This window comes from Halichoerus grypus, chromosome 4 (assembly GCF_964656455.1).
Source record: "Halichoerus grypus chromosome 4, mHalGry1.hap1.1, whole genome shotgun sequence".
NCBI lineage: Eukaryota > Metazoa > Chordata > Mammalia > Carnivora > Phocidae > Halichoerus > Halichoerus grypus.
Window position 1 is genome coordinate 133692064 of NC_135715.1, and position 13913 is coordinate 133705976.

The window sequence follows — 13913 nt, forward strand, 5'->3', positions numbered from 1 at the left end:
ATGGCCAGCCTTTTGCTTTGGAGACAGCTTAAAAAATTTGGGTTTGCCTTGATGCTTGCCTGTTACTCATCTTCCCAGGTCATCCTCGATTTTTCAACCAGCTCTCTACTGGATTGGATATCATTGGTTTAGCTGGAGAATGGCTGACATCAACTGCCAATACCAATATGTAAGTTCCACATATTATTTTCATATAAGCAACCATGATATGTGATTATGGCTTGTTGCTTTAAAAGTCCACTTCCAATGGTTCTATGATAATTTGTTACAGTTTTCCTAGTTATCTTTTCTCTTAAAATCTTTTAGCTTTATCACAGTTCTGATTTAATAGTAAATATTCGGGCGCCTCGGTGGCTCAGTCGTTAAGCATCTGCCTTCAGCTCAGGTCATGGTCCCCGGGTCCTGGGATCGAGCCCCACATCCAGCTCCCTGCTCGGCGGGAAGCCTGCTTCTACCTCTCCCACTCCCTCTGCTTGTATTCCCTCTCTTGCTGTGTCTCTCTGTCAAATAAATAAATAAAATCTTTTTAAAAAAATAATAGTAAATACTCAATAAGCTATTTTTAATGAATAATGCAATTTAATAAGAACATGGTCGTGAGAAAGAATAATTCTAGCTTTCAGAATTTAGTGTGAAATTTCATGTTAAAAGACTCCATGTCCCTTAATGATGTATCTAAAGTGGTCCATTCCATATTTTGGAATATGATCTTGGTCCGTTTTCCTATCTAAGTAGATTGGTCCTCATCGTTTAGGGCTATATTTCCTTCACAGTTAAAGCTGCCAGAGAGCCACAAACCAGTTTGATCAACCTATTGCTTACCTAAAAATTCTAAAACAAAATTCAACTGATAGTGATATATATTCCTTTCAAAGTAACTCATTGTTTTTCTAAATTTGACATTTTTTTCCATACTTGTTTGGGTCGACAAAGCCTTCATTCATTTCCAATTTCTTATACATTTATATGAAAGTGACTCTAAGGTCCTGGGGTGCAAGTACTTCCTGGGTAGTCTTGCAGTCACCCCAGAATTTCCTCTACATACACATGCCCTCTTTGGAGACAAGACGGGTTACAAGTTGATGGAGGGTCATTATAGCCTACTGAGTACTGTCTTTTCTCTCAACACTGTGATAATATTTTAGGATTATCTATACACCCAGCCCATGGAACCACATTCTACTAAAGTATCCAGGGGAAAATAATAAAACAAGTTTCTAACAATAATTCTTTAAATAGCTACATAAGAATTATATAAGTTTTAGTTACTGTGGAAATACTTAGAAAATAACCATCTACTTTTTAAGTTCATGGTAAAGTAGATTTGAAAAACAAATTTAGGTGAAAGGGACATATTGTTTAAAATGAGAAATTCCATTTGATATCAAGATAAAATGTAAGTTATTGAAGTTCCAGGTATTCTATTTTTCTTAAACAAGCTACTACCAGCCACAAAATCTGAAAAGTCACTTTAAATTATACATTGGGGTGCCTGGGTAACACAGTTGGTTAAGCATCCGACTCTTGGTTTCGGCTCAGGTTGTGATCTCAGGGTTGTGAGATCAAGCCTCAAGTAGGATTCCACACTCAACACAGAGTCTCCTTAAGACTCTCCCTCTCCCTCTACCCTACACCTGCCCCTCCCATGCGCTCTCATTCTCTCTCTCTCTCTCAAATAAATAAATAAATCTTTTTTTAAAATTATACATTGATACATGTGTGTGCCAAAGCTATTTAATGCTGTGACTCAAAATATCTAACTACATTCAGAAAAGTTTCTACTGGGGCACCTGGGTGGCTCAGTTGGTTAAGCATCTGCCTTTGGCTCAGGTCATGATCCCAGGGTCCTGGGATCGAGCCCGCATCTGGCTCCCTGCTCAGTGGGGAGCTTGCCTCTCCCTCTCCCTCTGTTCCCCAGCTTGTGCTCTCTCTCTCTATCTCAAATAAATAAAGAAAATCTTTAAAAAAAAAAAAAAGAAAGAAAAGTTTCTATTAATTAAGGATTCCTGCTTTGTTTGCTAACTTAAAACAACAGTGACAAATTTTTTAAAAGCAAATGTGACAAGTGAAGCCTTTAGTGCTAAAAGGCACAAAAGACTAAATTAATTGGAAACAAAAATGATTTTCATGCTCCCTGTTTGCAAGTCATGGTTAACTTCATGGAGTGTCTGTGTTGGAGCACTGAGGCTATGAAGAGCCAAGAGGAATTGGGGTCAAAGATACAAGTGCTTATATGGCCTCCTCTAACAAAAAACTTGCCTTTGCAACCTTTACTGTGGTATGATTTGTGAGATAAAATATATCAGCAAGCCCAGACATCATAATGTACTAATTATAACTTGAAAAAAGACACTAATGCTTAATTGGAGCATCTCACACTAAGGAACTTTGAAAAAAGACACTAATGCTTAATTGGAGCATCTCACACTGTTTAATAAATTACTACTAGGATGAGTAGTAATTTGATGAATTCCCATCTGAAAGACCCACTAAGTCTTTCAGAAATTGGGAAGTACAACTTTTTAATGAGAAAAATAGAGTGAAAGGTATATATCCATTAAAGCCCAAGTACTCATATTAACATAGGCTCTGAATTCACCCAGCATCTTTAAGTGCATATATCCCAATCTCAAGGTAAATAAAAGGAACTCACTCTTTTGAACCGTTCATGACCAGATATTCTCCTAACAGGCTTTTCTTCAATCAGAGAGATCTCACAAATTCTCCTTTTTGTGTGTGTTCATAAAATCAAGACCCTTACTCTTTCCTTACCTCAGCTCAGCCATGAAACACTAAAATATGTCCCAGCCATCTGAGGTCAAGGCCAGTCCAACTAAATGGCACATAGTAATTGCAGCTGTACTGAACACAGTGGATATTTATAAAATATGACCCAATTCCAGCAGATCGATAGAGAAGGTTATTTAAAATAGTGAAATAGTTTCTGTCAGTTCTAGAGACAAGGCATTGTCTGAAGAAGTAATAACTATTATCTAGAAATTGTTCTAAGTCCGTTCCCCTGGAAGATCATGAAATGTGGCAGCACTGTCAGAAGCTGATGCAGAAATTTGCTCCCTCGGGACAGTTTCTTCTCCAACTGCGGACAGTGTTCAGAATAAACCTGGGAAAGAATGACAAAAGGATTTGTCTTTGGCAGAGTAGGATTTAATTAGTGACATACTCATGTTGATGACCTGCACTATCATTGCATTTGGGTGGCACTGGAAATAGTAACAACTATATTCCTCAGTATAGTCTTTCAGAAAGAACTATCCAGTCTCCCAATTCAAGTAGCAAAGTTTAAGGGATCTGACTGCTCACAGAAAGTAGAAAGAATGTTGATGTTCATGCTTTTACACCTGCCTGTGCATATAGCTTTGAGATCTATTCTTCCAAGCAAGGACCCAGTGAAGACCCAAAGAAGACTTCACAAATATGTAGTTGTTCATGGCATGTCGAGCTCTTTTCTTCCAAAACAGGGCTCCTGAGCACAACTGTGCAGGCTGAGCAGTGCCCAAGTGCAAACAACAGCCTTCCCTCAAGCACCTAATGACAATACATGATCTCAGTGGCAAGATCTATCACAGCCCTTTGTTATGAGGTTATGGTTTCAAGTATCCCGTGCTTTATTTTCATAGAAATTACACAGGAGAAATTTTCTGTGGGAGTTATCAGTCATTTTGTACTGCTAGGCAGGTTGTTAGAGAGGAACCTGCAGTAAGCAGATCTCGTTTGTCATAGGAAAGCAGCTGGGAGGTAAAAAGCCTGGGAATTCTGACTCTGAAACATACTGAGATCTTAAAGCAAATCACTGGATTTCTTTGAGCCTCAGTTCCTCCTTCAGAAAATGAGAGATAATAATATCCATCCTATAGAGCGGCTCTGAAGCCTGGAGAAGGCGCCAGTCTTAAGTGCCCAGTGTATGCAAGGTGCAATGAACACACCTAGGAGGGGCAGCCACTACACAGGTCACTGTCGCCATTTGAGATGCCTCCCAGCTCTTTTGTTTCTGTATGTCATTATCTCTGGAAACCAGAGAGCCTCACTAAGTTTCCCCTCAGACATGTTATCTTTTAAGGTGAAGATGGGCCACCTGCCACATCTGTAAGAAGGAGAAATCTAAGAGGAGTGTATAGTTAGAGAGTCCACATAGAAAACTATTTCTTTTTCTGATTAAAGAAGTTCCCAGTTTGACAGTCACCAGGGATCCAGGTTCCTTGTGACTTTCCAATCCATACTGTAGCACGTGGCTCTCATACTCAGAGTCACCTCATGGTGCAGGCTGGCTGCTGGAGCTCTAGCCATCACTTATGTGTTCCAGAATTAGGAGGGAGGGAGGGAAGGAGGGAGAGAGGGAGGAAGGAAGGAAGGGAGGGAGGGAGGGAGGGAGGGAGGGAGGGAGGGAGGGAGATGGAGGAAAGAAAGGAGAGGAGGGAGGGAGGGCAAGCGCTCAAAAAGGGAATACACTCTTTCCTTCTAAGAAACCTTTTCAGAAGTTCCACACAACAGTTCCCATAGCATCTCTTTAGCCAGAACTTAGTCCCATGGCCACACCTAGGGAGGCTAGAAAATGTAGCCTTTGATCTAGGTGAATTGCAACCGTGAATGAAGCAAGGGGAAATTGACACTGGTTAGCAACCAGCAAACTTTGCCACAAGAGAAATACAGCTTCTTAACGATTTGCCTTAGTTTGGAGTGAATCCCACTAAGAAGTTGAGTTGAACCACTAAAAAGGGCAGACCCACTACCCTACTCAGAACATAGAAAGTCTCTGAACTCTCCTTTAGAGTGTCACTCATGATCGTCACCATCCTGTTTTGAGCCCTTACTTCCAATCCCATGTTCTTAACTTCACCCCACAGCCTTTTGCAGTTTTAACTTCTTGTTCTCTGATTCTGAAATGTCATCTTGTACTCTGGCTTTAGCATCTAACCAGCTTCTTTTGAATCCATATTTGACCTTTGATCTCTTGGCTTTATTTACTTTTATCTGTCATTTAGGGAAAGGGTACCTAACTTGGAGTCCAGGTTGCAAGAAAAGAATCTCCTATAATACAAAAATGATGTCCATATCCTCATTTTCTTCCTGGAGAGAGGGACCATAGCTTTCCTAGGATTCCCAGAGGCTTCCATGACCCCAATTAAAAACCACTGCTCTAGGGTGAACTTCAAGGCCTTCTATAAGGCTTTGGGTATAGGCAGACTCCCAGTTGTTAACATGGTCCAGGATGGGAAGGAAGGATAAGAAAAGTGTCAGAAACAGAGAACGCTATGTTAGCCCATTTGTCAGGCTTGGCTGAGGATCAACAGCCATGGACCAATCTATCAGCTTCCAGAAGAGGATGTCAGGACTAAAGCCGTGGATCAGAATAAGCTTGGTGTTAGCTATGGGATAACTGGTCCTTCAGACCCCAGCAGGGACTGTCAAACAGGATGCTGCAAGGCCAAGAAGCAGATGCTGGACTCATCCTAGTAAGTTTCCTCCTCAAGGCTGGGAATGGTGTCATAACATCTTTGTCTCCTCAGTACATAAGATGCCACCTCACAGAGAATAGTCACTCAATATGTATTTATTGAACAAAACTGAGAGACAAATTTAGGAACCGGGTACCTGGTACAGATAAGAAAACTGAAACAGATGAGATCAAATAGTCTCATGATCAAACTCTCTAGACTCTTCCGCCTAATCCTGAGAGTAATGGCCATGTTCCTGGTCCTTACATAGAATCACTAATTCATACAAACCTAGGATCTAAATTGATTTAAATCATGAAGTGGACCAACCCCCTGGCCTTCAGTGCCATCCCTTCTCCCTTCCCCATGTGGTTCCTGCCTGGCCATCTAACACTGACTTGACTCCCACTCAGCTTTCATCTAATCCTTGATAAGGTTCTGATATTATGGTGTGTGATTCCATTTGTTCCTTGCCTTTTCCCAGAGAAATTCCAGCACACACACTGCCACCAGTACCTCTCCACCATGCAAACATTTTTGCCATTCCAACATTTCCAAAACTCAGTGGCACTATTGATACCACGTTTGTTCAAGAATGGTTGGAAGCACATCATGAGTTTGCCTCTTGGGTGCACTCAGCAGCACAGGCTAAACCAGGAATCCTTTTCTTCTTCTTCCTTTATCAGGCCATCAGACATGAGGGAGTGTTGGTTGCTACGGTGATGGGGCTCAGAGCAGAACCAAAGCATGATTGTGACCTCCAGAGGTGATGGTAACTGAACACATGATTTCCAAGGGTCTTCCTCCTAAATTTCAAGGGTCCTCCCAAGGAAAATGGACATATTCTTTTTGGAAACAAAATTCTTCTACCAACAGATATATCCTGAGTGTCCTCCAGGATCTCTTTGTCCTCTTTTACCACCAAGTGATTAATTTGATTGCTTCCCCCCAACTCCATGATTAAAACTTAGTAGCTTCACCTGTGTCTTATTGTACAATTGTTACCTCATCCTTGCAAATTGCTTTTCTAAATCATTAAGCCAGCAAGAACTCCCATTAGTCCTCAGCATTGATGTTCAGCCCAAACACCCTAATCAATCCCCATATCACTTGGCTGAGTCAATCTAGGAATCTCTCTTCAGCAAGCATGGTCTGAGCCGAGCCCACTGGCTTTAATGCTTAAGAAGACCAAACAAAAAGCAGAAAGACAAAGAGCCTCAGAGTCAGTAAATATCTTTTTGTTTTCTGGCTTAATTTTCTATGGATGGGCCTTCTTTGAATTCTCTTAAGCCCTATCCTTGGTAACACAATCTTGTTTCAATGACTAGTCTATTTGACTGTGCTTCTGTTCTCAATTGCTTTGAGAAGAGTATGGCTTGCTACTTCTAAATCGGTTTGTTAGAAGACAAAGCTAGCCTACCAGGATATCTGATAGCCTGCAGTTAGCTGTGTATGCCAGTTGACTATCTTCTTATTATTTATAATTGGTAATTAGAAAATCATCACTTATAATTATTCTTGACGGATATTGACTTCAGAAATTATAGAAACATAGCTGTCCTTGGGGATTATCAGTAGAAAAACCATGTAGATAATTATATTGAGATCTTTAAAACCTGGGTCAATATTTCCAATTAGATTCACAGTTAGCATTCAGATGTTTACATTGTTTTTAAAAGATAGATTTTGGCTCTGGGTTTTATAGATTCTACAAGTATGAAACTGGCAGTCGGTTTCGGTCAGTTGCAAACCAATTTTATGTAGATCTTAGAATACATTTTTTCAATTAACATTTGCATCATCTTAGATCTTAGAGGTGAAGGAGACCCAGGAAAGTCATTTTCTTTCCTTCTATTTTTCTGGGTGGACCACATCTAAGACATTCCATTCAGATAAAAATCTATTTTGTTGATGAGAAAGCACAGAGCAGGCACTTCCACCACCTCTCTAGGTAACCCAGGCTGGTTTCTGATATTTTATGATTGGTGACTTACTGCATTTCCAGGAAATAAATGTTTTAGGGGTTTTGAATACACCTTTTTTTAGAACCCAAGTACAAGTACTAAACCTATCATCTGTGTTCCCCAAACAAGTGGTATGACTTCTGTATGTTCATTTTTTTTCTCACCACCTTTTCAGGTTTACATACGAAATTGCACCAGTATTTGTCCTCATGGAGCAAATAACACTTAAGAAGATGAGAGAGATAGTTGGATGGTCAAGTAAAGACGGTGATGGGATATTTTCTCCTGGTATGTTTCTCTTCTCTTTCCCTGACTCTCCTCAAGATTTGTAGAACACTAAACATAAAGTGAGTTTGTGAAAGAATAACGACCTTAAAAGATATTTTTTTCAATACTCCTGCCCTGTCTTTGTCAGGGCGAAGGCTAGCAAGAATGCTGCGTACTACGTGCACTAACAGAGCCTGTGCCTCAGCTGTAAAAGCTGACAAAGGTTGTGTTCAAATCATGCTAAACAACTAGTCCATCAAGAACAATTTGCTTAGTCTGGGAATCAGTGAATCAACATTATCAACTGACTAACCAATTTCAGCCAAAATAGTGTATCTACTTTGACTCTTTAGTTTGATGTAAATACAATAAGAATCTTCAAAACAAGGACAGATATTCTTGAAGGTAAGAAGCACTGTGGGGTGGTGTCAGAGCAGCATGATTGTGTACAAGGGGAAGAAAAGAAATAAGAATTACAATTGTCCAGGCAATTCAAGTTGGCCGTGAATTTGCCTGTTTAATTGTCAAGGAATTGCCAGACATATCTAGATAGTTACTTCCATTCTCCTTGTGATCTTTATTTAAGTAAACACAAGTTTAGTTTTATTTTAATAAACTTAGAGCTCTCCTAAATGACTCAATAACTCAGTTGAGCTATTCTTTGAGGAGAGTATCCAGGCAATGTCACTGTTTCCTTCTGTAGGCTCCATTACTCTCTCTTTTTCTGTCTTTCTGACTCAGAGAATAGATTCATCTTTGTTCAGTAAATAGATGGAGCAGAATGTCAAAGCAGGAAAGTTGTAACTCACCTGTCTCTTTGCAGCCACTGCCATTGCCACCTCTTACATCTCTGTCTAGGCTTCAGGTGGAATGGGCCTTGGAGTACATGAATCACCTCCAGCCAAATTGCCTAGATGGCTTTGGTAATGAGTGTGACTACTCGTATTCCCAAGGCAAAAGGACCAGAGGGAAGCCTGGCAATAGGGAAGCCAGCAAAACCTATCAGGATATTGTCCCTCCCCTTTCTGCCTCCCTTGTCTCTTAAGACACCAGCTCAGTCTTCGTTATTAGAAACAATAATGATGGAGCTTCATATCTCCCAATGTATCCGCTTGCTCATAGGGGGAGCCATCTCCAACATGTACAGCATCATGGCCGCTCGCTACAAGTTCTTCCCGGAAGTTAAGACAAAGGGCATGGCGGCCGTTCCCAAACTGGTCCTCTTCACCTCAGAACACGTGAGTTGGGTGCTCTTGCTTGTGGATTATGGTGTTTTACAAGGGACTGTCTAATTTCTAACCTCAATCCTCTGTTTGTTGCAGAGTCACTATTCCATAAAGAAGGCTGGAGCTGCACTTGGCTTTGGAACTGACAATGTGATTTTGATAAAGTGCAATGAAAGGTAGGCAGGGGAGAGTGAATATTAGGTTCTTGATGTATTAAATGTGTTCATCTGTTAAATTTGTTTTATTGTGCTTAAGCACTGACTCAGTACAGTGTGCCAAGCTGCTAATGGTCTGTTGAAAATATCCGATTAAATTACTTTTTGCTGCTGCTGAAGTTTTTTTCATGTGCAATCTCATTGATTCTTCATTTTAATTTCTCTTCCTTTTAAATAATTATAGAGGGAAGATAATTCCAGCTGATTTAGAGGCAAAAATTCTTGATGCCAAGCAAAAGGTATGTACTCTGTGTTGCACCTAAACTCTGGTGAATACAAATTTTTAAAAATATCTTCTTTCTGCCCTAGACAATAAAAGTCTTTGATAATATAAGAGGTAATTTTATTGTGTTTCTAAAATTATAATGTCAGGTATTTGCTTATTTCCAATTTGAGATGATTCCACTTTAAACCTGTGTCTATACAATGTCATTTTTTTTAAAATGAGAAACTCAGTCTTAATTAAGCCACTTGTCCTATCTTTATTATGCCAAGTGATTAGTTTGATGTACTTCAATAAATCCACTACCCAATCATCATGAAGATACAGCCTAATTGAGCTTTTTACTTGCTACTTGTTAGGTATAATCTCATTTTAACAAATACCATTTTAGCTTAGGCTTCTGTTGAGCAGAGTGCTTCCATGCCTTGGCAGATGGCCCATGGTACTTGGTGAATCTAGCCTCAATAAATTCTATTAAACAACAACAACAAAAACCTGACAACAGATGTATCCACAAGGCACTGCCAGGTAGCTATCAGGCATTTACCAACTCGTTGTTTTGGTTACATCCTTGTACCTCATTCTCTAGCCTTAGCTGTTTGCTGGGCAGTAGAGGAGATGGATGGAAATGTCACTAGGACTGAGCAACGGGCATGGGTGGAGCTGAGCTTGAAAAAAACCTAGGACTCCTAGATTCTCCCAAGCCTGTCTTAGCCCTATTACTCCACTCACTCATGTATTTCTTGTTCACGTGAAAATTTTACTGTGTCGACTGTTCGTGAATGTTTCAGCTTCCACTGTGTTTTAAATAACCAAACAATGCCTCAGTATAATTATTACATCAATACCCTTAGAGCAACACAGCTTCTAAAATGCATAATACCCAGATGATGTTCAGAGCTACCCGCCCATCACTTCAAACACTTATTATTACTCTTTCCTGCTTTCCTCTTTGCCATAGAGCTTATCGCTGTTGAACATACTGTGTATTTTGCTGCTTTAATTTTGTTTGTTGTCTGTCACTCCCCACTAGAATGTTAGCTCCATGAGGACAGAAATCTCCATCTGTTGTGCTCACTGCCGTAGTCCTCTACAGCTCAGCAAACAGGGCCTGGCGCATAAATGTTGCTCAAAAGCTATTTGTTGAACGAATGAGTAAATGGACCAACAAAGAATTCTCCCAGATACCGTATCTGACAGCACATCGGCTTAGCTGATCTCTGTTAGAAAGAAAGGCTATTGCCGCTCTTCTACTTCATGTGGAAAGGAGAGGGTTAAAAAGACTCATCAGCCTGTCTTTCTTCCCTTGTAGGGATTTGTTCCTCTCTATGTCAATGCAACTGCTGGTACGACGGTGTATGGAGCTTTTGATCCAATACAGGAGATTGCAGATATATGTGAGAAATATAACCTATGGCTACATGTCGATGTAAGTGCTATCACTCACAGTGTAGCCAGTCCGTTAGGGGGTGGAAACCGCTCTGCCTTACGATTTGCTGCAAGCTTCTCCCCATGCCCCAGCCAGCCCTCCCTCTACGTCCCATCAGCTCGCCCTCCTGTGGCCTCCAGCCGGCCATTCATGATGGGGACATACTACAGGCCTGTACCTCATCTAGGACTCATCCGGCTCCCCCCTGGCCCACCGCTGTCTTCTGCGGTCCTTGTGAGAATACAGTCCCCCTCACCTTTCCAGGAAGCTTGTGTCTAGACAAATGGCTACAGAGTGGAATATAGCTGGTTTCGGAGGGAAAAAAAGTATAAGCTACAACGTACAGAAAGTAGCCGTGAATCCAGACACTCAGCTGCCTGCCTTCAGTCTAACCATCTATGACCCTTTAAAAAAAAAAACCCATGTATCTGCATGTAGGAAAAATATGGCCCTATAGGAAGGTGTTATCAACAAAGAGATTTAGTCCCAAATTTTCCTAGGAACATAAAAGGTACATTTTCCACACGTGAGACTGGGTGTATTTTTTCCTTTTTCTCTCTCCATTCTCTTACGGATATAACTTCTCACAACTGGACAGTTGGGTAATTTGCCCGACTGTTGAGCACATGACCAACAAAGGCTGTTGTTGTGGCATGTGGTGTCCCAAGCCGTTCAGTAAACATGCATCAGCGTACCCACAAAAATGTCTCCGTGTTGTGGGACCTCCGAGCCCGGCAGAGTTGCTGCTTTCTGACTTTTTTTCAGGAGCCCTTAGAATTCTACCCTAGGGAGAATCGGATGGCAGGCTCCAGTCCTTTGGGTCACTTCCAGAGCCATGGTGGGGCTCACTGAGTGTCCTCGGCTTTCCACAGGATGCTGGGCCTTTGGGTCTTGGCACCCCAGGCTCAGACCCGATTTATCTGTATCATTTGCACAGCCCCTCTGCGGTTAACCTGGAGGAACTTTTGACGAAGAAGTGACAGATGATAAATAATTACAACTGCCACTGGTTGAACAATCAGTGTGGGTTCCTTTTGTCAAACAAACTCATGCTTTTCACCATTTACGTTCTCTTTCATATTTTACTAGAGGTGTGGAGTGATTGGTTTGTGAGTCTTAAATGTCACTGCTCCCCCTCCCTCCCCTGTCTCTGTCCTCACAGGCTGCCTGGGGCGGCGGGCTGCTCATGTCCAGGAAGCACCGCCACAAACTCAGTGGCATAGAAAGGTAAGGGCCTGAACTCAGGGCCGCCTTTCATCCAGGCCGTCAGACATGCTGGGCCGCCCCGTCCGCTGATGTTCCCCACCCTGATTCCCAATGTCTTACTTCCATCGGACTAGGTCCACCTTAGTTCAGTAGGCATTTACTGAGCAATTATTGTATGCTAGGCCCTGGGAAATCAAAAATGATTCCCAGTCAAACGAGTCCTCAGTGAGTTCACCATTTAGAAAGAGAGAAAGATAAGTAAACAGTGACAACACAATGTGGTAAGCACGACAGACGTGATTGCTAGGTGGCCAGCTGGTAGAGAAGAGAAAGTAAGCAGTGCAGGGATCTAGAGGCTAAGGGAGAGTTTGCCAAGGGCACAGAAAGGGGCCCGGATTCAGTCCACTCTTCTCTCTCATTAAATTTACTGCTGAGAGTGGGGTAGTTCTAACTAATGTAGTTGATCTAACTCAGTTGATCAGTTGATCTAACTAATTTATTTTCTTGCTCACCATTTAAGTTCAGTGGGTGGTTCTAAGCTAAATATGACTTTTTTTCCCTAACCCATTCTACTTTTTATTTTTTCTGGCCCAGTATAGGAGCCATTTCTGCACAAGCTCCCAAACTGAAGCCCCCCCTTTGTTCCCTGTTCTTCTCAATCACTGAGTTTATTTGGTTGGCGGTCAAAGCCTTTGGCATATTTGGATCTTGCACCCATTGCAAATGGCAGTCCCCTCTCCTGTCACCTACAGGGGCTGAAGAGGCAAAGAAGATTACCCAGAGGAGCACTGAGGCATCGAAACCCATCTGGGCTTTTCCCAAGTCATTCACTGCTGCCAGGACACCCCTACCTTGACCTAGGAGAACCAGGTCCCTACCCCACTAGCTAGAATTAGAACCATTTCTTGTGTTCACTTGCTAACCTGGCACATTTCGTGTCAGGAACAGAAGCTTCTGATCAGAGAGAATGTAGTCATAAACCAAACATGATTTTAACCTGACTCCAAAGATTTGATCCAAAACGAGCTCACTTCGATTCATTTATTCATTAAGCAAATATTACTGAGCACCTGTCATGAGCCAGGCAGGCATGGATGTGAATACTCAGTTACCTGCCTTCAGTCTAGCCATCTATGGCACTTTTCTAAAAAAAATGTGTATCTGGTACATGTAGGAAAAATAAGGCAGTATCTAGAAGGTGTTATCAACTAAGAGATTTACCTTCCTGAAGCTTACCATCCAGTGAGCTAGCTGTTCATAAACAAGGAGATATTCAGTCTGCCTCATAGTAAAGAAAAATAAAGGAGGGTAGTAAGGACAAAGGCATGCCATTTGAGAGAGGGTAGTCAGAGGCCTTCCTGAGGATGTGACACTGCAGTGGATACTGGGATAAAGGGAGACAGGAAGCAAGGATACATAAAAGAGTATTCCAGGTGGTGGAAGGGCAAGTATGAAGGCCCTGGGGTAGGACTGTTCTTGGCAAATTGGAGGACCATCAAAGAGGCCAGTGTGGCTGGAGAAAGTAGAAGAGGTGAGAGCAGAGTGAAGTGGAGAGGTGGGCTGGGAGCAGGGAAAACCCACCAGTGGCTTCTCTCACAGCAAGGACTCTGGCTTGAGTTTCAGTTACCTCTACTGTGCCTCTTCCCTTCAGTTTTGGAAGGCCAGGGTCAAGGTGAGTAGGACGGACTCTTTGAAGCATAATTATATGACCCTATGACTTGGAGGATAATATACTAAATGTAGATGAGCCAGTCCAACTGAACTTTAGATTTCTCAGGCAATTTCCATTTTCCATCTTTGAGTCCAGGAAAACTGAAACATTTTGCACAGATCTTTCTAACATTTTAAAGCACATACGTCTTCTAAAAGAAATTGAATCCATATCATGTCTTGTTACTTTATACTTGGAACAGCAAAGAACCATTTACTT

General features: G+C 41.6%; 1 protein-coding gene across 2 annotated transcripts in view; it reads left to right on the plus strand.

Annotated features, from left to right (window-relative positions):
- The window catches only part of GAD1 (glutamate decarboxylase 1), a 41858-nt gene that overhangs the window by 18041 nt on the left and 9904 nt on the right, over positions 1 to 13913 (plus strand). For both annotated transcript variants that reach the window (XM_078070980.1, XM_078070979.1), the window contains 7 exons: positions 79 to 169; positions 7593 to 7705; positions 8807 to 8922; positions 9007 to 9086; positions 9310 to 9364; positions 10661 to 10777; positions 11940 to 12004. In XM_078070980.1, the coding sequence (XP_077927106.1) occupies positions 79 to 169; positions 7593 to 7705; positions 8807 to 8922; positions 9007 to 9086; positions 9310 to 9364; positions 10661 to 10777; positions 11940 to 12004 (637 nt within the window). The remainder of the gene's footprint in view (positions 1 to 78; positions 170 to 7592; positions 7706 to 8806; positions 8923 to 9006; positions 9087 to 9309; positions 9365 to 10660; positions 10778 to 11939; positions 12005 to 13913) is intronic.